Source organism: Poecilia formosa, unplaced genomic scaffold (assembly GCF_000485575.1).
Source record: "Poecilia formosa unplaced genomic scaffold, Poecilia_formosa-5.1.2 Scaffold270, whole genome shotgun sequence".
NCBI lineage: Eukaryota > Metazoa > Chordata > Actinopteri > Cyprinodontiformes > Poeciliidae > Poecilia > Poecilia formosa.
This window is the reverse complement of record NW_006800209.1, coordinates 589,095-613,212: the sequence shown is the minus strand read 5'-3', so window position 1 is coordinate 613,212 and position 24,118 is coordinate 589,095. Positions and strand designations below refer to the sequence as shown.

The following is a 24,118-nucleotide window of genomic DNA, read 5'->3' as shown; positions in this document are numbered from 1 at the left end:
AATGTCGTTTTTTTGTTTGTAACTTAAATTAATGTTTGTGGGTGGCTTTCTCTATCTATCTATATATATATATATATATATATATATATATATATATATATATATATATAAAAGTCTGTTTTAGTTTATGCATGGTAGAACCACAAAACCATTGCCACTTTCTGAAAACAGCATTCACCATTTCTTATTTAAGCATGAGCTGTTCTCTTAAAGCAATCTCAAATATACTTTATTTGAATATCATTTTATTATGAAAATAGGGTAGAATGTTATAAATGCCACAATGCTTAAGACCTAGTTGTGTTTGAATGCATTAAATGGACTCTTGCATTGTTGAGTGTTGCAGAAACAAAATTCCCATTAGATTATATGCTGTTATTTTCTGTCATTTGTGTAAGGCCCCTTGGTCTGCAGCGATCCTTCTAAATCCGTCCTGAATACAAATATACAAATACATGCCACACGTTTCAGATTTCTATTTGTAAAAAATAAATAAATACATAAATAAACAAACTTACTTTCTAGCTAAAAACAAAACGGTACACTAAAATTTTGTTTGTAATGGTACAATATGGAGAACAATACTTCTGCAAAGTGCTGTAAGTGAAAGCATGTTATTTGTTCACTGAAAAAGAAGAGAGAAATATAATACAGTTTGAATAATGAACTAGCCTGGACTAACTTTCAAAGAGTTCCCATGGAAACCGTACGCGCTGGAGTAGTTCCACTTTACGCTAGTAAAGTTAGTCATGTTCCCTTTCCTAATATTAGCTAAAACCCTATATAACATTTGAAACTAAGGCATAAATCAAGCCAAAGTCGTACTTCAGCATTTCCCGAAAACTTCCCAACATGCCTCAGGCTGCGCTCGGTTTGTCTTAGAAGCTACTTTTACAGCTAGCTAGACTGGTTTCACGGCGATATCCATACCTGACCAGGTGGAAGAACACTACCAGGCTGTCGGCGACCCTCTGGCTAGACCTGACGATGAAGACGTAGAGGTACACGGCGATGGACACGGTCCAGAAGAAACTGCTGGTGTTCGAGAAAGTGGATATGGCTCCCTGAGCGACGCACTCGGTCGAGTCGGTGCGGAAAACACTCCAGACTCCGACGGCGTAGGAGACGGCCGACAGCCAGTCGGTCACCGAGAGGAACACCAGCAGCCTCCGCGGGGTGGTCCTCAAGTCCGTCCAGATAATGTGTGTGAGGATGATGAGAGAGGAGCCCAGGAAGGACAGAGCGCAGGTACCCAACACCACCACCCGCTCTGACAAATACAACTCTGTCTGACTCTCGTTGGCCATAGTTTACACCGAAAACTGGCTGCTACTTCAGAGTTTGCCCAAACACTCCTGGGAGCAGTAGCAGCAGATTTGTGCTAGATCTTATCATGATTTCCCTCAAAGGCAGTGTAAGTTTAAAACTTTCAGTCCAAACGAGGTAAACAAAACTTTTCGCCCTGCGTTTAAGCCCTCCCTCCCCGCACGCCTACTGTTTGCACCAACCGGAACCCAAAGCAGAAGTCAGTCAGCTGGTAAAGGGAAGAAACAAGTTTATTTTTGTCCGTAGATTATTTTTTTCTTAGCTAGTTACAGCTGTTGGATCACCGTGTGACACATGGCATTAAGGTTTAAACATAGATTTTTAAATTATATAAAACGTGACCCACGAATCAAGAAAGTGTTTAGAAAAATGTTTTTACGTTCTTGTCTCAAAGTTTCACATTTTAGCAGAGGCGTCACCGAGGGGGGCTTACGGGGCAGTGGTCACCATATATTTATGCAAATAATTTTTCTGTCCATTATTATATGATGAATTTGAATGTCCTTCTCTCATTGGGTTACTTTCCCGGTGTTGACTTTTGTTTTTCCAAGTTAATATTTAGTTCTGGTTGCATTTTTAGTTCGATTTCACTGAATCTCTCCTCATTTTTGTCAACAAGTCAAAAAAAAAACAACAAAAAAAACAACTCATACAACTTTAAAGAAATTTTTTTTTAACCTACTAGTGAATCGAAATAAAGTTGTAGTTTGGAAAACAGAAAAACACATAAACGTTTTAAAGCAAGCTTATTACAGTTTTTGGACAAAACAAGTAATTTTTGCTTCTGTCTGATCTGTAAACTAAACTTGACGTAGTTACGTGAGACTGAATTGATGAGGGGTTACTCAAGGTTTTTCCTGAGTAAGCGCAGACCCTTTTAAAATAGCAGTAAGCCTCTTGACATATTGTATTTTATAAGGTAATAGGTAGCAGGTGTTCTGCTTGAGGTAAGCATTAGTGCATCATAAAAGTCAGAATCAATAGAGTGATTAGGAAGGCTGCTTCTGGCCACTACAAGGAGAGAAAAGGGCTGCATTAAAAAGTGCTTTGCAACGTAAAGGTGCTTCATCACACATTGTTTTTAAGTGAAGTTTATTTCCTCAGTGACTGGTGGTGGCTTTGTGTTTACTTTTTTTCTTAACAGCTCAGAGGACAGTGTGTCCCCTGCAGTGTTCGGATTGTTGATGAACTGATACACTGATGAACATTTTAGCCAATAAATATATTTCTGTGAGGGCATTTGATATGAATTTCACACTAAATGTGAACCAGCGATTCACACATTTGAAAAATAAAAACATATTGATTCGATTCATATATCAAGTTATATTTTATAAAGTGGAACACTATGCTTTTTGTTTCCACTGTGTCTTTTTCACAGAAGACTCGTCTAATAATTGGTAGAAACAAAGGGCTCTTTCAAGAACTTTATAAACATTGTTGCAAAATTGGTTGAAGAGATATTTAGAAACTTGTGAATGTTCAAGTGAGCACTGGAAGTATTGGGCCACAAGATTTACAGCAGAGGAATCAACATGAGAAAAATTACTGAGCAGCCAAGGAGCCCATGAGAAATACCTTTAATGTAGAAAAACTTTGATGTCAGTACTTATTTCCCCCAAGATAAGGAAGTCTTGTGTGTGTTTATGGTGTAAAGCACTTTGAATTGCCTTATTGCTGAAATGTGCTATACAAACAAACTGGATTGATTGATTGATTGATTGATTGAAGGTGCGTTGCAGGTCCAGAGTTATCTATGAATGGCTTTTTGGGCTTTAAATGTAGCTTGTTCAGACATGTTTTATTGTTAACGATCTGGATTTATAGCTCTTTGACTTAGTAGAAAACACGTTTCCTTGTTGGAGTTTAGTCTCTTTTTTATCTAATAATGCAAACTGTATAAAGAAGGGTGTTATTGATATGTAGTAAACAATGTACATGGCAAATATTTCTCCAATTTTAACTTTCAGCTCTTTTTATGTTATCAAATATACTTCCAGAGGTTTTACATTTTTTATTGCTGCACTTCAAATCAATTGAAAAATTATCAACAATTGACTGGCCTGGAATTCCTTATCATTTTTGTTTCATTAACTACTGTAAAATTAACCCTTTCATTTTGTTGTAATTTATCTGCAACAGAAGCATTCCACCAATAAATCAAAAAGTACAGAATATAAACTGAATTAAAGGTGCGCCGCTGATGGGCGTCCTCGGCTCTAGAGTAAAATTTTTCTCTTATCAAGCAGCTTGCAGGGCCGCTGTAATGAGACGACGACTCGTAACCTCTGTGATTAATGAGCGACGTCTGCTGTTCTTTGTGTCCAGCAGCTGTTAATTATTTCTTGGCCTCGAATTTGAGGGTTTCCATAGAGCTAAAATCTAGGAAGGCTTAAAGTCAGCGAAGCAGTGACCTTGTGTGCGAGCCGGCGTCTACTGCTTCTGCATCGCTGCAGCTCAGGAAAAACTGCAGCCCCCGTCGGCCCCCCTGGGCTGCAGCAGTGCAGTGAAATAGCAGGCTCTTTTTTTTTTTCTTCTGCAGACTGCAGCAAGCGCAACATCTGCATTAGAGTCAGCAGCGCATTACGAGTAGCACTGATGTGTTCTTCATTCACGTTCCTCTGATTCTTTATGCAAAAAAAAAAAAAAACATCAGAGGAACAAGATAGATTCAGCTGTAATTACAGAGTGAGTCTTTGAATTGATGTGCACCTGGTTCATTTGCACTCATTACTTCTGCTTTGTTATCCTGGCAGCATCAGCTTTTCAGGTGCGTTGGTGCTTTTACACGCGGCAAAGCGGTTCACACACAGCGCAACGTTTTTTCCGCCCACAAAAACAAATGAGGCCGAATGATAAATAAGTTATTATGAAACATTTATTACAACCTTTTTACAATTAAATATCTAACATGGAGAAATGTCTTGGCTAATAAGTTTGATACATTCACAAATTAAATTAAGCTTGGTTACAAAGAAGGATGGACTGGAAAAAGGGAATCTAGCACTATTAAGACGTGCAGATATTTTTTTGACGCTAAAAACAAAAAAAAAGATTGATATGGGTTCAATAAATCGGTGCAGACTTTAATCAACAAAAGCATGCAGAGAGGCTGCTTTCAGTCACAAGATGGCAGCAGAAGAACATGGAACTACAGCTTAGAGTTCAGCGGTTCGGATGCCTTCATCCCAATGTCAATGTTGGTAATAAAAAAAGCCATGCTCTCTCGCTCTCTCTGTCCGTCTTCAGATTATCCTGTTTCCATTTTGAGTTTACAGCCCGGGTCCGTTTCCACGTTATGAAAACCTTTGTTCAGTCTCTGCACCTCGTGACGAGCATTGATCCCAGGGCATCTTATTGCGAAGAATTTCTGCGGCAGTATACTTGCTGATTGCTTCGTTCTCACTCCTCACAACAACCAGCTAAGACACTGCCAGAGAAACACCCACAGCAGCCGCAGCCTACCGTCCGTCCGCCCGTCTGTCCGCCTGCTTACTCTCAGCAGGAACTTGGCTGGTTTTAGCCGCACAGTTTGACCCCTTCAGTCTGGCACTGCTGACGTTTGCATCCCACTTTCCCGGCTTTTTGGTGTCGGGATGCTTCGCCAGTCACTGGAAGACCTATGGAACGGAAGATGTGGGGAAGGAAAGGATTGAGCATTATTTTGAATGGACGCATTTTCATATCGCATAAAAAATTCAAGTGGGTAGGAAGTCTTCGCTCCCTCCTCAGTAACCCAGAGCTTGTTTCTGAACAGATACTTCACATCCCTCCAGCCTTTTTTCTGCAGCATCACTTGAAGTTTGCATAACTTGGGCAAACACAAACACCCGCGAACTAAGAATAGATCTGTCATGACTCATGATTTTGCAACAAAACCTTGGTCTGGTTTAGCTCTCACCTCCTTGTGTTCACTTGAGTGAACCCGTTCTGTGTTGATGTACCTCAGGAACAACAACTAAACCCCCCCGCCTCCACCTCCCCCCGCTCCTTGGTATCAGTAGCGTTCGCTCGCTGCAGAGCTATTTTAGGCCGGCTGACCGCTGCTGTCTCCGTGTGGGATCTGCTTCTCCGACAGGACAACGGGAATACTGGAGACCGGCGTTTCAGCTGCTAACGAATGGAAAAGAGGGACTTCTGTTTTGGATTCTTCAGTAGGGTTACCTTAGTCATCCGTCCACTGTGTTTTTGTGAAATTTATGACACGTTTATGGTTGTGCAACTGGGAATTCCAGAGCTTGATTTGTGCCTGCAGGCGCTGGTTCTTGTCTGATGTAAAATAATTTGAGCGTTTTACTAAAGCGATCTGCAACATTCACTTTTTAAAATTTGTTTTTACGAAGAATGAAGAAGTCTTCTCCTGTCCGCACAGAGGGACAGGGACTCCTCTTGACCCGCTTTCTGATGCCAAACAGCTGCGTCCGCGTCCCTTTGTGTCTTTGTCTGGAGGCCTGATGACACCTTCGCCGAGCACATGACGGCAGGGATTCCTCCCTGCTCCGGCCTTGATGTAATCCCTAATACAGGGCTGAGGAATGCCAAGGAAAAGCAGCGCTGCTGCTCGCTAAATGAATGAAAGGTTGCCGCTCTGCTTCAGTCCGCGGCGTCGGCACGGAGCCTCCGCTCATTAAGAAAAAGGGCTGTGAAGATTACGTTTAGAAATGTTATTGTAAGCAACTGGAACTGTCATTTGAGATGATTGCAATAGGTAAATGCATCTCAGCTAATTGACACTAGTTCATTCACAAAGTTTTTTTTTTTAAAGAGAAGTGTAAAGAAGTGTGTTTGAAAGACAACTCCATCAGAGGTCTCGCTTTGTCCACAACACAACAAAATCTGTTTATTCATTCAGAACGTGTTCAAGGCTACGAAGGTGGAATTTAACGTTTGAGTTTTTAAAATTTAAATTAACTGGGTATTAATACCCTATGACTACTAATTTAATAAGTAATTACTTTGTGATTAAATGAATTAGGTTATGTTACGTAAACAGAGGAGGAGTGTGTAATCTCAACAATTTAAAATGGATTCTGATTAAATCACTGGATTAAATTGTCATGTTATTTAGTGCGTTTAAATTTAGTTCAAGATAAATTTACTATGATTCAACACAAAGGACTATTTTGTATTTTATTGTATATATTGTATATTTTTATACTTCTTGCAGATTAGGATTAAAATGGTTTCGTTCAACCATGAAGTTTGTTTCTAGTAGGAAATGAAGTACGCAACTTTCAAAAACTTATGAAGCAGTGTAAAAGGAGTATCAGTTTTCAAGAAAAGATTTTATTTAGATGTGAAATAAATGAAATGTCAAATAAGCACTTATGCTATTGTCAATAATCAATGGAAAAATCTTTAATGGCGTCACAGCGTTCAAGCCCTTCCTATAGTTGCTGACCAGCTGACAATTTATCTTTGGTGATGAGGTCGTTTAAAGTTGAGAGACGTCTTTGTCATCAAACTAACATTTTAGGGTGATGACAAAGATCCTTCATCATATTTTTGTCAGGACTCTGGCTGTGTTCCTCCAAAGCATTTATATCGCTAACAGGGAGAAGAAACATGCTGCTGAAGCTAAAAGCTAACCCTGTAAAAAGTAAACGTTTCTTTTATTAAAGAAAACATCTGACACCCTTTTTTAGGCATATAGTAAATTAGTTCTTTTCTCTGTTGTTTCAGTAAAATATTGCGTGGATAAGTAAGTCATTTGAAAATAATTTAGCATTTTAAATTGAAAAAACTAAAATAAATTCTGTCAAGGCTATGAATTGTGGACTTAACTGTGTATATCTGTAAAAAGACATAACCATTCAAGATGGTTTATCTTGAAATATGATAAACATAACATTCATTAATATTTAGAATAATTGTGGGCAATTACCTCTGGGATTTACTCCCATTTAATCCCATTGAGGATATATTTCATCCTCAAGTAGGATAAAACATATTCTTCTTCTTCTGATGATTATGATTATTAATAACATTTAGAAACGGTGACATTGTTTTCATTTTGTCACCTTCTAAAGTTAGCAGCAGATACTTTGGGGGATCTCTTACCTTGTTTGACAATATCTCTTTTAATTATGCAAAATATAATTAACCACATATTTATTGTTGTAGTTCTTTAATTTGGACGGCCTCTAATAAAATATCATGTACTGAGTTATACTGTTAGTTTGACTCAAGATTTGGCCACAACTGATGACGGTTAAGTTGGTTTAATTTACTAAAGTTAAACCTGTTATTTCCATTTTTTGTGCCAGTGTCATAAGATGGAGTGATGCAGTTTTGGTTGTTTAAAACGGACAATGTATTGTTAATTGTTCATTCTTTCTTACGATCACATGGCAAGGAAACGGGTCATCTCAATCATTCAAACATTTTTTTTCTGCATAAATATTTTACACATCATGGGGATTTTAAACATGTCGTAAAAATAATCTAATTTTAAAAGTTTTTGTAAATAAAGTGATCAATGTGAGCGTTGGGTTCAGGTAACCACAGGGCCTCAGCAGCGACACTCCTCTATAAGTCTGTAACTCTGTGACACATCCAACCTCCACCCAGCATTTCCTTTCAAGAGCAAAAGACACGTCTGCACTGACACGAACTGACACTCAGAGCCTAACCCAAACCAAGGCTCACCTACACTGGATCCCACTGCTGTCAGGCCTCAGATTGTGTCGGCTAAAAACACGGCTCCACCGTGGCAGCCGGCGGCGGCGTGCGTTTCGTTCCTCATCTCCAGCGCCGCTCTGCGCTCCTCGGTCGCACTAGTGTCAGCTCACAGAGCTCAGCAGTCATGCCTCTCTGGCTCGGTCCCTCTGTGCTCACATAATCATCTTATGGCTGACAAAGCTGTTAGTAGTTATTGTATAGGGAGGTTTCTGAATAGTAGCGAAGCTTTTAATTTATAAATTAGAGGCTGGAGGCCTTTCAATTCAGCGTAATGAGAAGCAATAAATAATAATTGCTTCTGTGCTTTGAAAAGCATTTTGTTTGTGAGTAAGCGAGTCATGGGACAGTGTGACCTCATTCATATGTAAGGTTTTCCTGGTATTATGTTAATAAAGAAAATAATAAAATATTAGCTAATTGCTTTAACTCAAAACAAAAGTACACAAGTATTACGATGGCTGCTAAATCAGCTAACATGTTGATTATTTTTGTTATTTCAACTTTTATGTCTTGACTTTAACAACAAAACCCCCTAAACATGTTAATAATTCTCTAGTGCTTATTAAGGAGAATATTATCTTTTAGTTTCCATTCTGCTCTTTAATCAGGAATGCAAGTTTAATTTGTCATGCTGGTTGGAAGACTCTTAGCTTTTAAAAATAGTTTTAAAACAGTTACCCTAAGATGAGTGATGCATTTCCAAGTACTGAAAATGAATTTTTTTTGCGACCAGAAATATTAGCCAGGAGCTGACTTTGTTCTTCTTTTCATAAGCTGGTGCAGGAGCCTGGGGGACATTGGAATAACTTTTTTTTTTACGGCTCCCGATCCTTTATCAGAGCAAACATCCGAGACCCTTTTTCAGACCTACAGTAATTATTTATTTTCTACCTCGTTTCCTGGAAATTTTGCTGATGAGTTTGTTGCTTAGTAGTTAAAAGGAAAATGATTCGTTTTTAATATATTTGCCTTTTTCATTGACGAAGTAAAATAAAATATGGCAGTCGAGTACTTTCAAGTTGCCGATTCTGTTCTGTGGAGCAGACGATTTAGACTCCATGGCACTGCACAGAAAAGTGTTGGGGGCTTTTTGCAACCAGCTGACTTTCAGTTTGCAGCAGCAGGGAGAGAGGCATTGCTGTGTAACTCTATGCTTCAACAGCCGGACACTCAGACATTTCCTCTGACTTCACAAAAAAAAGCTACTTTTAGCTGCATGATGGAAAATCAAAACCATTTGAAACCGAAGTTTAGAGACAATCTTGCCATGCTTTTGTTCTGGTAACCAGTGTGAATAAATCCCTTCTGCTTCCACAGAGAGGAGTGGGTTAATGGTCCAGTCGTCATGGTAGGCTCGTGTGAAACACACGGGTCATAGTACGCCGGACGGTGAACAGTCACCGAGGGGTTTGTGTGTTGTTCAGTTTTCAGACGTTTCAATGTGATTTCTCTGTTGAGTTTATCAATAACATGTGATGAGAGCGACAACGTGGAAAGCCCGTCCTGGTGTTATCAGCGTCTCTGTGTACACTGTAGTGCAATCTGGCAGAAGCGCTGACGACACTTCTCTTTTGAGAGCGAGAACGCTCTGAGTGTATCGTCACTCCTAAGTAGAAGCTGTAGGAAGTCGTCGTCCTCCTCCCGGCTTTGAAGAGGGGATGTTGCTAATTCCACATTTCTCTTAGTTCAGAATCCACACGGATGTTATCATGGCCCTTTGTATTTTGCCCGGCTGTCCTGTGCATTCAGCAACCTCTTCCCTAGTTACCAAGACACTTTCACAGCACCGAAAGCTGTCATTTTAAAATTAACCGTTGACATTTAAATAACTCACAACCTTGATTTAGCCTGTCTGAGGCCTTCGAGTCAGCTCTTTTTGACTTCCCTATGCTATAAAATATGAAATGCTCCACGATTAACTGGCTCTGTATACAGCAAAAGTGAACCATGTTATTGAAATAAGTTCTAACATTAAAGTCAGAAGCGATTATTCACACTCACCAGGGAATAAGGCGGCGGCGGCGCAGCTCCTCCATCCACCCAAATGTGCAGGGCGCTGCAGGGTCACTTCACACAAGGTTCCAGTTGACCACCAGCCTCTTCTCTTTCTCTGTGCCTCCTCTCTCTCTCTCTCTCTCTCTCTCTCTCTCTTTCTGTGTGTGCTTCACCCAGACAGCACAACAAGTCAAGGCATGTTCCAACACGCCACCAGCAGTCGAACCCGGTTCATGAGCCTAGACCACAGAAGGGGAGGAGCGGAGGATCAGAGAAGGGGGAAGCCCAGAAAGGACCCAGCGTGACTCAGCCTCCTCTGTTAGCTTAGCTTTCACTTTGAGACACTTAAGCAGATGATGGGGTTACTGCTCCAGCTGATGACGTGACACGGCTTTAATACGCTGGCCTGGCTTGTCTTATTATATTAATAGAAAGGGGAAAACAACTTGTGTTTGCTTTGTTGAACAGGGCAGCTCTTAAGTTGTTGTTGACAATGTGGATTTTTTTTTTACTGGTTTTAGAAAGTTGTAGTTTCAAAACGGCTCAAATTTCTCGTGCTGTTTCTGGTTTAAAGGGATTTTAATGAGACGGCAAAGGAGTGTTTTACAGTAGAGTGACTCTACACTGCCCTTAACCCCCGTGTGGCTGAGCACTGCTAGTGAGCTGGCTGAAAAAAAAAAGGCTAAAATATGAATCCTCATTTAATTATCTGTGAAACAGTGTGATGCCTGTTGCATCAAGCAGACATGTTTAGGCCTGTCACAATAATGTTGTTTTGAGACCTTTTTCGAATTATATATTGATAATGACATAATAATACATTTTCTCCCTTTCACAGGCCAATAAATTAAAATTTTGTGAAGAACACCTATCACTGGAACTGCAAGATATTTTAAATAAACACAACCAAAAACAACGAACAAAATAAAAATAAAAAGCACACACTACACCAAAACCACCAAAACCATTAATAAATCTGGGCATGAAGTCTCTGTAAACAAAATTGCCCTTCAAAAATTATTAATCATCAGAATGGAAATTATCGAGCCCGTTTTAATTTGTCATGGGATGAATTGATTAATTGCTTATTGCGCCAGACTTAGCCATGACTCCTGCCGGATCACAAAAAGAGTCTAATTTATTTTAAATATGCCCAGGGGTGTGAATAATATTCAGCTTACCTGTAGACAAGTTCATTATTAAATCAACTTTAGATATTTTTATTGCACACAGAGATCTTAAATTTAACTTTCAGATACTCTGACTTCTAATATGAGCTTTGTGTTCTTGCTTGTTATAAAGAGCAGAAGTGTAAAATGATGTAATACTCTGCACAAAAAAGCCAATAAAACTACTTTTTTATTTTTCAGCTTGAACCTAATTATCAAAATAGTGATAAATATTATTGACAACATCACTAAAACTGGAATAATCAATATTCTTATAACTTTGGCAACTATAGGAGTCATCTCTCTGTTAGGTCTTGTTGCACTTTGACATTTTTTTTTGCACCAAAAGCCACAAAAAAACTGCGGTATTTTTACTGAGGATTATTGTCCCATGAAAATGTCACACCGCCGCCAACATCCGATACTCGGCACCAAAATCTCACTCTTCATTGGTGGAAGCTGAATAACGTGAAGCGCATAACACATAAAACGCAAAATCTGAAAGATCGTAAGTTTACCTTCAGTTCTGTCTGCGGTGGTTCGGGTTTTATCTGCACCAGAAGCTGTAACTGGGCACCAGCACAGCATACTAATGAAAGCTGCTGATTCATCAGATCATATTATACAGTAGGTCACATCAATTACAGATGAAGCCCATCAGCATGAATTATAAAACCGAAAATCAGAGGGAATGCATCAGCAAAGATTTGGAATCCATGTGAAATATTAATGCTTCCTTCGCGACATTTGATGTTTGATCTGAACTTAAAAGCAATTCATTAACGTAGCGACGAACGGATCTTCCGTCAGACGGATCAGGGAGGCGAATTTGTTTGCATCGCGCTCTGCTTAGCCGCTCAGATGGTGAACCACGCTAAATGTGCCAGGTCATCAGTATCCATGAGTGCTAATTACGTTGAGTAGCCGGGTTTTTTTTATCTGGAGGAGGAGGTGATGCCAGTTCATCACTGCTGTTAGAGGAAGTTGATCACTAGGCAGATTCTGGCTTCAGCAGCAGAAGCCAGCTCAGCAAAACTCACCTGCTACAATATGGCCCGAGTTTGGCTACCTGAGCGTCTCCTAAAAGTGGCGTGCTACACATCAGCGGTGTCGCCCTCCGCTGCGGCCCGTCAACAAGGCCGATGACCTCATCAATGAGAGAGCAAAGTCACCAGGATGCCACACTCGCAGAGCTGTGAGCTGTGCCTGGAGCTTCGTCTTTGTCCCACTGCGGGCGACCAGACAGGAACTCTGTGAAGAGGGCAGGAGAGGGGGAAATTGCCTGGATGTGGTGGCGTTAATTCACTGACAGCCATGATGCAGCACTGCATTTCCCAGGGTGTTTTTTTTTTTTTTTTTTGTGATGTTGTTTTTTTGTGGTGGTGCCTGCTGTTTTTTTTTTTTTTAATTTATGCAAGAATTGACCTTCTGTTTACACAAGAGTGAAATATGGACGTCCACTGAGCGAGGCCACTCAGAGGAAATTATTTTCTGTTGTGCAAAAGTCAAATCCATGCATAAAACCTGAATTTATTGCCTGTCCTACCTGGGACTGCAGTGAGGCCTCACTTTTATTTCTGTCAGTCAGAGTTGTTGGTGAAGGGGTGGGTTGGGGGGGGGGTCGTGCAGAGGAACCCCTAGCCCAGCAAGTTCAAAGCTTGCTGCATTGATTACATCATCGGAACAGGAGTGCTGGAATGGGACAATGCACCATCGGGGGTGAGGAAGGAGGGAGGGGGGGAGCGGTTCAGAGTGGAGGGTGGTGGTGGGGGGGGATTCATCTGTTTCTGTTCTGTCTTTAAACTCGGACACGGACGTGTCACGTGAGAAGAGGACTCTCTGACGAGTAAATGATAGTTGTGAGGTGGTGTGTATCTAAATATTCCTACGTCTGTGTATGTCAGAGTGTGTGTGTGCGTGTGTGTGTGTGAGCGCGCTGCTGTGGGCCAGCACTGCAGGAGTACAGCTGCTGCAGGACACTGCAGGATCGGTGTTCTGCTGCCTCCTCACTGGCTCTTCCTCTCTTCTCTCTGTTCTCTGTCAGGCAATTTGCTCAAGGAGGATGGTGAAAGGGTGAAAGCATGTGCTGCATACTTTTCAGCGGGTGGGGGGTGTGGTGAAGTAAAGGAGAGAGAGGAGGTTGGGGGGGGGGGCGGAATCACTGAGGTGCAAAGCATGCCAGTGAGGCGCTTTGTTGGCCAACTGTACCTGCAAGCAAGATTATAGTAGGAGAAACTGGAGAGCAGGAGAAATGGAGGCGGAGGGAAGGAGAGGAGAGGAGACGGGTTGGGAGGTGGGGGGCAGGGCAAGAACAGAGGTGCAAGAAACATCAGGTGAGTGCGGCAGTTTCCTGTGCCGGCAGTGCAGCATTCAGCCCAGTGAGCCGGCGTGCAGGAGAACTGCAGATGTTCCTGTTTAATGTGACGCTCACAGCGCAGCGCCGTAGAGCCGTCCTCTGTGAGTTCTTCCACAGAGAGCCGTCTCAACGCCACGTCGTCTTAGCACCGTTACCTAAAGTGAACTCGCTGCTGACCCAAACCCGGCTGCTCTCGAAACTTGTATTTTACACCAACTCACATTTTGAACATGTACCACCTCTATAAACTTTTTTTTTCTTTTAAATCTTGTTTTTAAAAGCTCTTAAAGTTTGGTATAGAACGAGTAACGTTGACTTTTGAATTCTGACAAACTGCTGCAGTGAAATTATGGACTGCAAGAGTATTTGTGCATCCAGAGGCATCACTGTTTCTCTTCATCAGCGTGAAGTCTGTAAAAAGCATCCTCATATAGGACATCTGAGGAGTCATATTAGCACAACTTCAAGACTGCACCACAGCTTCCCTGTCCCACACAGGCCACTGTGGCCTCATTTTCATTTTCCCACTCGCTACCTACTCGACTCAGTCATTGTTGCAGATCTTCCTTACACACTTCAAGCATTTTAATCACAATAAACTCACTATTTTAAATGTAAACACAAAGCTAGCAGCAGGCAGAAAGAAAAAAAAATCAGCAAAGTCAGCAAAGATGGAAGTCTCTCCACTAGAGGAGGGGAACTCTTTGCATCCCGGTTAAGTTTTCAGTGCCCTTGTGAGAAATGGAGTCCTGTCGAGCGGCCGCTATCTGACACGCCGGCCGCTATTTCCAGCCTGTACTATGTGTTAAACATGGATGAGGGAGCAGTGGAGCCTGACTGCTAGCCGAGTGGCTCCGTCTGTCTGGCCACTGCCTGCAAGTGATGAGGCAGAGGCAGCCTGGAGCTTCGGCACTGCAGGCATGCACACCGACAGGCACGCATCAACTCATCTAGTGTAAATCCGAGGAATATGCCATTCTTTAGAAACAGGTCAGTAGCTAAAGCAGATGAGCATGCAAGGTGAAGCGGACTAGAGGAGGACGGGATATTTACCTACAGAAGAGTCAGGCACCGCATCACAGCGAAGGAGGAGAGGACGAAAACTTCTCTTCACTCTCTGCGAGCCTCCTGGTCACTGGTGATGTGCTTTCATGGCGCGGCAAAGTTGACTGCAGCACTGCCTCCTGAACAGAATGACATTGTTTGCACTCTCTCTCTCCCGTTACTCCTCCTCCTTTCTCCGGTGCACGCTTGTTCCCCCCCTCCTCTTCTTTGCACGCTCACTGGCAGCACAAACTGCACAGCTCAGCAGTGTTCCCCCACTGCCGCAGCAGATCCTGCATGAGCTCTGCGTATCTGAGAGGGATGGGACTTTTAAAGGGGAACGCAACCTCCAGGGTCAGTCGGTGTTGCACATCCTCTCCTCCCCTCTCTCCACATTCCTCAGCATCCTTCCTTCTCATCCTCTATCTCCCCTCCCCCCGCCCCTTCTTCCCAGAAGAATCATCAGTGCAAAGGACTCCTCTGAACAGAGAGACCCCCTCTGTGCAAACATAACTCACCATCCACTCATACTCATGTTAACACCAGTAGCCGTTCCTCATATGCACATCCTGTTTCTTCTGTTTATTATCATTATTACTAAAAATTTTCTAAAAGGTATGGAAATGTGTATTTTATTTAAATATTAAACAAAATATTCAATAAAGTAAAAAAAAAAAAAAAACGGAGTGGTGTGAAAGTTTTCAAATGCCTTAGAAGTCTTAAATTTCCTTTTAATAATTCTTGCGAGGATAGATGTCTCCCAACTCTTCACATGCGGTTTGCAATATTAGAAAATGTGACATTACCCATATTAATTTATTTTGGTCTTAAGGGTTGACGAAGTATATAAATTACATGAATTGATGTCACAATCGCAGCCATGCAACCCTGCAAACTGTCTCCTGAAGTCCTGTTTCAAGTTTAATTGTTCTCTGAGGTACAGAACGAAATTCCCCTCAGTGGAGCAAAATGTCCTTAATCTGCAACTGCCTACCTTTCATTACCCATGATGCAATGTTCTACTGGTGCCATTCTGCAGTGCGCTAGGAACAGAAAAATCTTGACCAACTGAATTTGTCTCGTATAGATTACAGTGAGGGTGAGATCATCCATCATTTAGTCAGGCTTTAAGCGTCACTTTCTCCCCCCACCCCCCCGATGATGTTTTTCTATAAAAAATTTCTTTCTTTTTTTTTACAGGTTCAATTCCCAGCTTTCAAGTGATGATATTTGGACACTGTGCTGATAATGGTGTCTCCATAAGAAATCCTCTGTGTTTTACCCATTAGCGTCTTGGCTGTTTTCCTGCAGCAGTGCAGTGCTCTCTTCTTCTCACTGCAGGAGTCTTTCTTTTTTCTTTTTTTTATTCATGGCTTCGTAGCGCCTTGGCCCTCAGGTAAATGCCTCGAGGCTCGATTTACTGGAAATAAAAAATAATAGCTTCATTTATCTCAAGTTAACCCTGATCCCATCTAGTCTAGGTTTATGCTCATCTCTTTCCAGCTCATTAGAGTTTGTATATTATGCAAAGGCTTTTCCCCCAATTAGCTTGCAGCTTCACTCGTGTGAGATGCAGCATTGGTGGTGCAGATTATTGAATCAGCACAAGTCCCACAATGTATTGTTGGAGATTCAGCTGTGTGAGGCTTTTCATATCAATAAATGCTCATATGAGTAATATGAGTAGTTATTGAGCTGTGATGTTATGAAAAATGTGACAATTTTGTATTATGATTATGTGCAAATTCATCATCTATCAATTTGATCTTGTTTTTTTTTTAACTGTATTCGAAATATTAAAAATGTTAATTGAATGCCCCAGCAGAATAGTGCTAGTAGCATTAATATTATTATTTTTATAGTTATTATTATAGTTATTATTGTAGTCATAGTAGTCACCGTAATAGTAGGACCAGCAGTAGTTTTAGTGCTAGTAATAATAGCAATATTTTTAAGCATTTCACTCAGTTACACTGACTTTCCCATATCTCACACAGAATTATATTTATTATATTTATATTATCTTTTATTTATCTATCTTAGAGGCCATATACTGCTATATTTCAGAGCCAGAAAATATAAGAATCTTGAAATCACCCTTTCCTTTTGGTTTTAAAGCAGATAAGTTACAGCAAAATGCACTTTTTAAAAATCAAAAATCGTGTGGCGAAAAAAATTTGAATATGTTGAATGTATGCGAATATTCGTTTTGCTATACGTAAAAACGTAAAGATTTTTTTTTTTGTGTGTGGCTTAAAACACTTTTTTCCTGAGTATTATCCCTCAATATTATCTTCAGTGTAAGGAAATCAACAACCCAAAGTGTGACAGACGTCTTTATATTTTCAACAAGGACATTATTGTTGCATATTTAAACCCTCTGAAGTAAAACATGAACTGTTTATGTGGAGAAAAGTGAGACTTGCACAATGGCGTTCTGGTGACACAGCTACATCTCTATAAATAAGAGTAAGAATCCTGGTCAGAACTGCAGTAGAAATTATGCCTACATTAATTTAGGCTGGAAGACAGTTTTGTCACAGGTTTCAGTTACAATTTATGTGACAAGTAGTAATTCATCACTGTTTTGAATTAAAGTCAGAGAACTTCTCTAAATCCAGGATGATTTCACTCTTCTCTTGACTTCCTCCTCCTTGCTGATCAAACTATCATAAAAATCTTCACTTTGTGGAATCGAAGTTGAGCTGGAGACTTTGCTATCACTACTTGGGTGTGTTTGGCATTGATGCCCATGTTTGGTGTTAACATCATAACTCTTTGGCAACTTTTGATTCAGATATATTAACTCAAATGAACTAAATGTCCTAGACTCACCAGAAGACAGACTTGTAAAGAAAATTATGTTTTCACAGAGTATTAACAAGGAGTCCAGCAGCTTGCATTAAAATAGAAAATTCAGTCTGCATTTCATCACCTTAGTACACCCCACGATTAGATAGTGTTGTTTGTTTTTACAAGCCACGATTAACAAATCTGACATTGCCTTTTATTATATTGAGTTACTAGTGGACCAAATTCATTAATATGTCATTTGAGGTTCAAAGTACAGAATATATTTATCTTAGGCTAGAGAAAAAGGTCTCAGTTTATCCACTAGATTGATGCTTTATACGAAATAGACACTGTTTCTTTGCACTAAGTCTTGTATTTTCATAATTACTGCCCTGTCTTGTACGCAAAATAATCACGTTTTTCCTGCAAATATCGTAGTACTGCTAAAATAAGACAAAACTAACTTATGAGAGACTTTTCAGCGAGATATAGGAGCTTACTTTAAGTCAGTCATTCTTGAATATTGATAGAAAATGCCTTATTCCACAGGCAGATTATTTCACTTATAACAAGACATTTTTGCCATGTTATAAGTACTATTGCCTAGGACCTAGTTCACATAACTCCTTGGTAACCTTGGTAAATGTTTGCATGGCAACCATTAAAGCTGAGAGCCGTTTCCTCCATGTCATGCAGTCAAGCTGATCAGCTGCTGCTGCTGCAGTCTTGCAGCTCCCATGCTCTCCTCTGCACTCTGTGACTCCAGGTGAAAATGCCCCCACCAGCACATCCCTCCCATAGCCCAAACCGCGCTCGGTAATGACATCCCTTGTAATGAATAAGCCATGAGGAAGGGCCCTTTTACACATCCTATTAGATTACCTGGCTGTTCTTTACCTGGCTAATCTCACTTCAACACCTCTGGTTCTTTTTGACTTAATGTTACCTATTGTTAGTGCACCAGAGGCTGCCATGTGTTGGAATAAGTGATACGGATCATAGATCATAGTGAGCAGAGTCCTCTATGTGCACTTATACAGTCATATTCAATCTTAGAGCAGGTATTAAAAACAGTTTTTACTGAGCCCACATTTTTGTATTAAATGTTTTTTATTTATAAAAAATATACATGTATTAAATGTTTATTTAATACATTTAATATTGTATTAAATGTATTAAATGTATAACTAATGCAAAAGTTAATCGGGATTAACTTTTGCATTATTTGGTAAATTTGTAGACTTTAATGCAAAGTTGGCACTTTTAGTGGACTTTTATTGCAACTTTTAGAGCAATTTTGCATTAAAAATGTCATTATTTACCAAATGACTCTTTACATCAGTCATAGACATTCATGAAGACGCCTTCATGATCATGACAGTTGTTATGTCATGTTTATGAGATTGTCATGTCAGTTTTATGCACATCCCTTCAAATAAAGTGTTACCTTGGAACCTTTTAGTGTGTGAACAATATTGTATAAAAAGGCCTAAGTGGTTAAAGGAATCCAATTAATGATCAGAATAATTGATATAATAATCGATTACTAAAATAATCAATAGTTGCAACCCTAGTGTCATGTTCTAGTATTACGCTGTGTCCTTATTATTATACATCATCATGTTTACAGAAATAATGGCTTGAAAACATCAGTCTGGGTTTAATTAGTCTAACCATTGCATAGTTTCCCCTAGTGTTTTATAAGCCTGGCCGGCCTCCAGGCTTTACTTGTGCCCCCACCAGACTTAGCATTGCTTATTTATTATTATTATTATTATTATTATTATTATTATTATTATTATTATTATTTTAATGTTTGCATTTTTTAAGACTTTATAGTTGGTGTTCAGATATTATTCTTCAAATCTTCCAATAACACGTGATTATCAAGTGATATTTGTCAAATTGTCTGTCAACTTTAAACATTTTGTAACTCACAAACACGACAGGCCGCTGGATGAATGACTGCTGAGCGCCACAACCGCCGGGCTTCGCAAGTTTTCTGTGGGAAACCTTTTATTGGGTTTCACTTAGTGAGTTGAGGTACTGAAATGAATTAACTTTTCTATGATATAAAAAATGTTTGAGCACGGCTGTGTTTGATCCTCTTTCACATGATCTGAATAAAAGCTTATAGACCTAACTCAGTGATGAGGAAGGCTCAAGCAGGGAGCAGCATAAAGGCACCTGGTGTCGTGGCATGAACCGTGACAGGATCCATTTGAGGAAGTAAAGGTTATCTGTCATGTGCGGACCTTCTTGACACATACAGATAATGGAGTTAAGCCCAACCATTGGCTGGCGAGTTAGTGTTCGTTCTTTTTTCCTCTCTCTCAGTGTTTCTCTCCTTTTTTTGTGATTCACAGCTCATTGCTCAGCTCTATTGATCTGTCCGGAAAAGATAATAGACACATTGATCCATGAGCTCAGCAGCTTGCTTGGTTTACACATCAGTTCGGACTAATTCTCAATAGTCCTCAGTCAAGATGAAAATTGCTTTGACTGACAATTGACTTCTTGGTCTTGAAACCCGGGCGTTTAAAAGTTGTTTTGGGAAGATACTCAGTTTTTTCCTGACATTTTTGTCAAAGTAAAGAAATAATTGTTCTGCGAATTTTTTTGTAATATTGTCAATGAAAAAAAAAAAAAAGATTAGTAAAAACAAAGTCCCACAAAAGGTTACAATATTAGACGGCACAACCATTTAGAAATATTTTAAAAATATAAATACAGAATTTAAATACTTCAAAGCAATTTCCGAACAGTCACCAAAAGCATTAAAAGGTAAGACGATGTGAGATTAGCTCATTTCATCCAGCAATGAAATAAGCCCAGAGATTTTAATAAAGCTTTTTTATTTGCTAGAAAGCTGTACAAATCCTACTTAATATGAAAATCAGATCAGAGCTTGATTCCCGATGGTGAGAGCCATGACACATCTTTCTACGTTTACTGTCTTAAAAACCACAAAATCTTATAAATAAAATGCCGAGAGGGCATTACAATATTCATTGATGTGAATACATTGTAAGTTAAAGAAGGAAAGAGCAAATTGTAAAAAAAAAAATACAGAATTTCAGTAACTAATTAGGCATGTGGGTTGTTTCTAAGCATGTTTGGATGCCAGCTTTGAACAGTCAGATGTATTATCTATGCACAGTTTTAAACAAGCGCATTAAAGTGTTTTTATGTTCTGTGAAGGCCTCAGATCTTTGATAGAGAACATTAACAAAACAACATCACAAAGGCCGAGGCACAAAGCAGGGTTATGCTTTGGACATGTCAGCGTAGGAAAAAAAAACTAGAGAGAAGGTGGCACATTAAGTTCAGAACGGTTGTGACGTGGCTCTCCGAATGTTTTATTTTGAAAACATTGTACTGTACCACAATGTCCATAGGATTGTTAGACATTTTGAACACTTTGCTTTTTCAGTTGTGAGCCATATATGAATGCTGCGCACTTTCCCAAAGCGCTTGTCCCTCAGTGCAAGAAATTTAACTTTACTAAATGAAAACACATATAAAAAACAACAACAACAACAAAAACATGTGTGTTAAATGGCTTAATCGAACACAAAGTGGAGAGTTTAGTTAAGGAAGACTAAAATATTTCTTCCTCAGTTGTGTCTGTCTAATAAGACAAAATGTAGCCTTGTGACATCCACGTGACAGTAGGGATTTATTTCCCAAAATAGACCTGACAGTAGATGGTCTTTTTTGGACCTGGGGCAAAGTGCATATTAAAAACCTGAACAGTTCATTTGGGTCATATTGACAACTAAAACTGTGCGTTAAATGGGAGGTTCTTAATCGGCTGCTTTGCATTTTCACAGGCTCGGCCTGCAACGCATTGAGTTTGGTCATCTGGGAACTTTTCTGTTCTGATTTTATGAAGATCTAAGAGTTTAGGGTCGGGGCGGTGGATGTTGGTGTGGAGGTTTCCACCGCTGCCTCACAGCAGCCTCCTACGTTCACATAATATCCTGTGTTTGCATGGGATTTCTGTGATGTAATGGGATTTCTCCAGAGTCCTCCTCCCATCCAAATACCTGGATTTTAGTTAGTTGATACCGTTTGACTTAGTGTGTTGTTGCTGACTGGCAGCGTGCCCCCCCCGCCCTTACACTGCTGTCCTTGGCTAACTTAAGAATACATGAGATAAATGAGGGTTGTTTTCTGGTTCTTGCGTGATGAATTATAAATTGCCTTTGTGGAAGCAGCGTTAATTTTCTCTCCTAAGTGTTCTTGAGCCGAAGCTGCGGTTTCCTCCACACAATGGAGCCCAGTTATGCTGCAGTGTTGCTCGAGGATCTGGAGATTACATCTGTTCAATATTGATTTCAGCTTGGTTTCTTCAGTGCAGGAATGCATTCAGATTCTCTGAATCCTTTACAGATATTAACTTCTTCACGTCGTAAAATCTCCACATTCCGTTTCATTTTAACGCGACGCGTGTACTTAAATTGTTCATCTATTTCACGACACCTCAGAGTGGGGAACTCGTCCCAAAGGTTTTCTAGATGCTGTTTTCACAGTTGCACCTAAATATCTTCAACCCTCATTACTGCAGATTAGGTTTATTGCTAAAAGGTTTATTTGCTCAGATAACCACAATGAACCATTTGAACAGGATACGTTTAAATAGGTAAATATAACAGGTACTTCATGAGTTTTATACAAGTTAAACACTAAATCCTTCTTTCAGTGACTTCTACAGTCTCAACAACTGCTACTTTGTGTATTTTGACAATAAGCCTAATTTTAATATATCTGTGTAACTGTGACTGTTTCCTAATTTGCCATCTAAAACTCTGTCACATTTTTAACACAATGCGTCCAGAAAGTATTTGTAGCACTTCACCTTTTCCACATTTTGTTATGTTGCAGAATTATTCCAAACTTTGTTAAATTGATGTATTTCCTTAAATTTCTACACATAAATACCCCATTTTTTGTGTGTAGAAATTTCAGGAAAGATATTAATTTCACACATGTAGGATTAACATAAGAAAATGTGGGGATAAAACTTTCATAAATGTGCTAATTGTTCGCCTACACTTTTATCTATGTGACTGTGTGAGTTCAGATAATTCTCGTGTTATTTTGTCGTTTGTTTTCTTACGCATTTAGCACAATTTACCTCTAGTTGGACTGGATGACGTGATTCTGACTTTGCAGATGAAGATCTCTATTTCTCTGGACCAATACTTCTTTGCTGACCCCATTTTTATTAAAAAGAAAAAAAAAATGAACAGATTGCTCACAGATTGTGAAGTGGAGCCGTAACAACAAACCAAAGCAGCTCTCTTTTGCTGCCAGAGGAAAGACTGCACACACACAGACACACTCAGGTTTTCACCTGCATGGAGAATCCCAGATATTTTTTTTTATTTCTCGTTTTGATTTCTTCAGAGTGACATTAAGCGTCCTGCTGTGGAGACACAAACGATACGAAGTGTGGCGTAACTTTGGGGTCTCCTTCGGCGTGAGATGGATGGCGGTGAAGGAGCGGTGATGGAGAACGTCTGACAGCTGGCAGCTCTGTTGTAGTGAGAGAGCAGATGCTCTGTCAGCCGGCCCGCTTCTACAGCAGCGCCGAACACACGCATCAGTCATAACGCATCTCTGTGGATGTGGATCGAGCCATCACAGAACTTCAGTTACATTTTTCAAGCACCCCTTCAGTCATTTTTTTAAGACTAAAACTATAATGCAGCCATAAAAGTTTTATGTTGTCTGTATTTACCCCCGCCAACTCTTTGCATACTTGAGATTAACTCGTATGCATGTTTCTGCTTCAGTCCACCAGCGCATAATTAAAAGAAACAAAGTAACTTTTACCAGAAAACCTGGGAGCCAGCTCTTTATTCTGTTATTTGTGCACTGCAAAGCTGCCGAGCTGCTTATTTTAATCCTTTTTTTTTTTTACTGCTGCATTGTGTCCAGGTTGCTTCTTGGAGGAGTGCCGCATATCCTCGACAGCAGCTCGTGTCATTTGCAGAAGTGCGCTGACTCCTGGCCTACATTCACCGCTGCCGTCATGCTACAGCCAGAAACGAGTCGAGCACGCAGGGGCAAAGACAGATAATGCACCGTTTCCTCCAGAGGTGCTTTTTCAACACCCGTGTCTTCCTGTGAAGGTATTCAGCTGCTGCAGTGTCTCTACAGGGGGAGTCCTGACTCATGCACTGCTTCCGATTAAAAAAACAAAAACAAAACAAAAACGTGCTCAGCCTCTGAAAGGGTTGAAAGCAGCTGTACACCGGCAGAGCTGATTTACAAAGAGACAGAGTAAAAAAAGATGAAAACTTTGCTTTATTTGGAGCCTTTCATCAAATATGATACTCTATTTGATAACTGTGTACAGTGCTAAAAGACAGAGCTCCTCTTACAGATTTCTGTTTTTGATTTATAGTCAGATTAATTAATTTTAAAACCAGTCAGGAATATTTTGAGCATTTACAAAATGCGTTTTTCAAACACCACCACACAAAGGTGAACACAAAAGCGTGTATTCTGTTATATCTGCGGTAAAACTAACATGCATTTTATTTAAAAAAAAAAGAACAAAAAAGAAAAGAAAGCTCTGCAAACATGTTGCTGATCCAGGATCTGGAAGATTTGCTCTCTACCAGAAAATCCTGAGGGAAAATGTCCAGCCACCAGTTTGTGATGTTGAGCTCAGGCACACTGGGGTTGTTCAGCATAACAATCATTCGAAGCTGTCCAGCAAGACCTCTGAATATAAAAAAAA

General features: G+C 40.0%; 1 protein-coding gene and 2 long non-coding RNA genes across 5 annotated transcripts in view; 1 reads left to right on the top strand and 2 right to left on the bottom strand.

Moving 5' to 3' along the window:
* gpr157 (G protein-coupled receptor 157) overlaps positions 1-1,589 on the bottom strand; it is a 6,828-nt gene extending 5,239 nt beyond the window's left edge. Inside the window, exon 1 of one of the 2 annotated variants that reach the window (XM_007570929.2) lies at positions 931-1,589. In XM_007570929.2, the coding sequence (XP_007570991.1) occupies positions 931-1,307 (377 nt within the window). In that variant the 5' untranslated portion in view covers positions 1,308-1,589. The remainder of the gene's footprint in view (positions 1-930) is intronic. The other variant, XM_007570927.2, reaches the window with a different exon arrangement.
* Positions 1,165-24,118, top strand: LOC103151084 (uncharacterized). The gene is made up of 3 exons (XR_001664605.1): positions 1,165-1,248; positions 22,777-22,913; positions 23,311-24,118. It is a non-coding gene; the product is annotated as an uncharacterized LOC103151084 (long non-coding RNA).
* Positions 4,187-15,011, bottom strand: LOC107838519 (uncharacterized). Of its 2 annotated transcripts, XR_001664604.1 has the most exons (5): positions 14,581-15,011; positions 13,380-13,406; positions 12,212-12,422; positions 10,009-10,241; positions 4,187-4,946 (listed from the first exon to the last, which is right to left on the bottom strand). It is a non-coding gene; the product is annotated as an uncharacterized LOC107838519 (long non-coding RNA). The 2 variants fall into 2 exon arrangements; XR_001664603.1 differs by lacking the exon at positions 13,380-13,406 and having other exon boundaries at positions 14,581-15,009.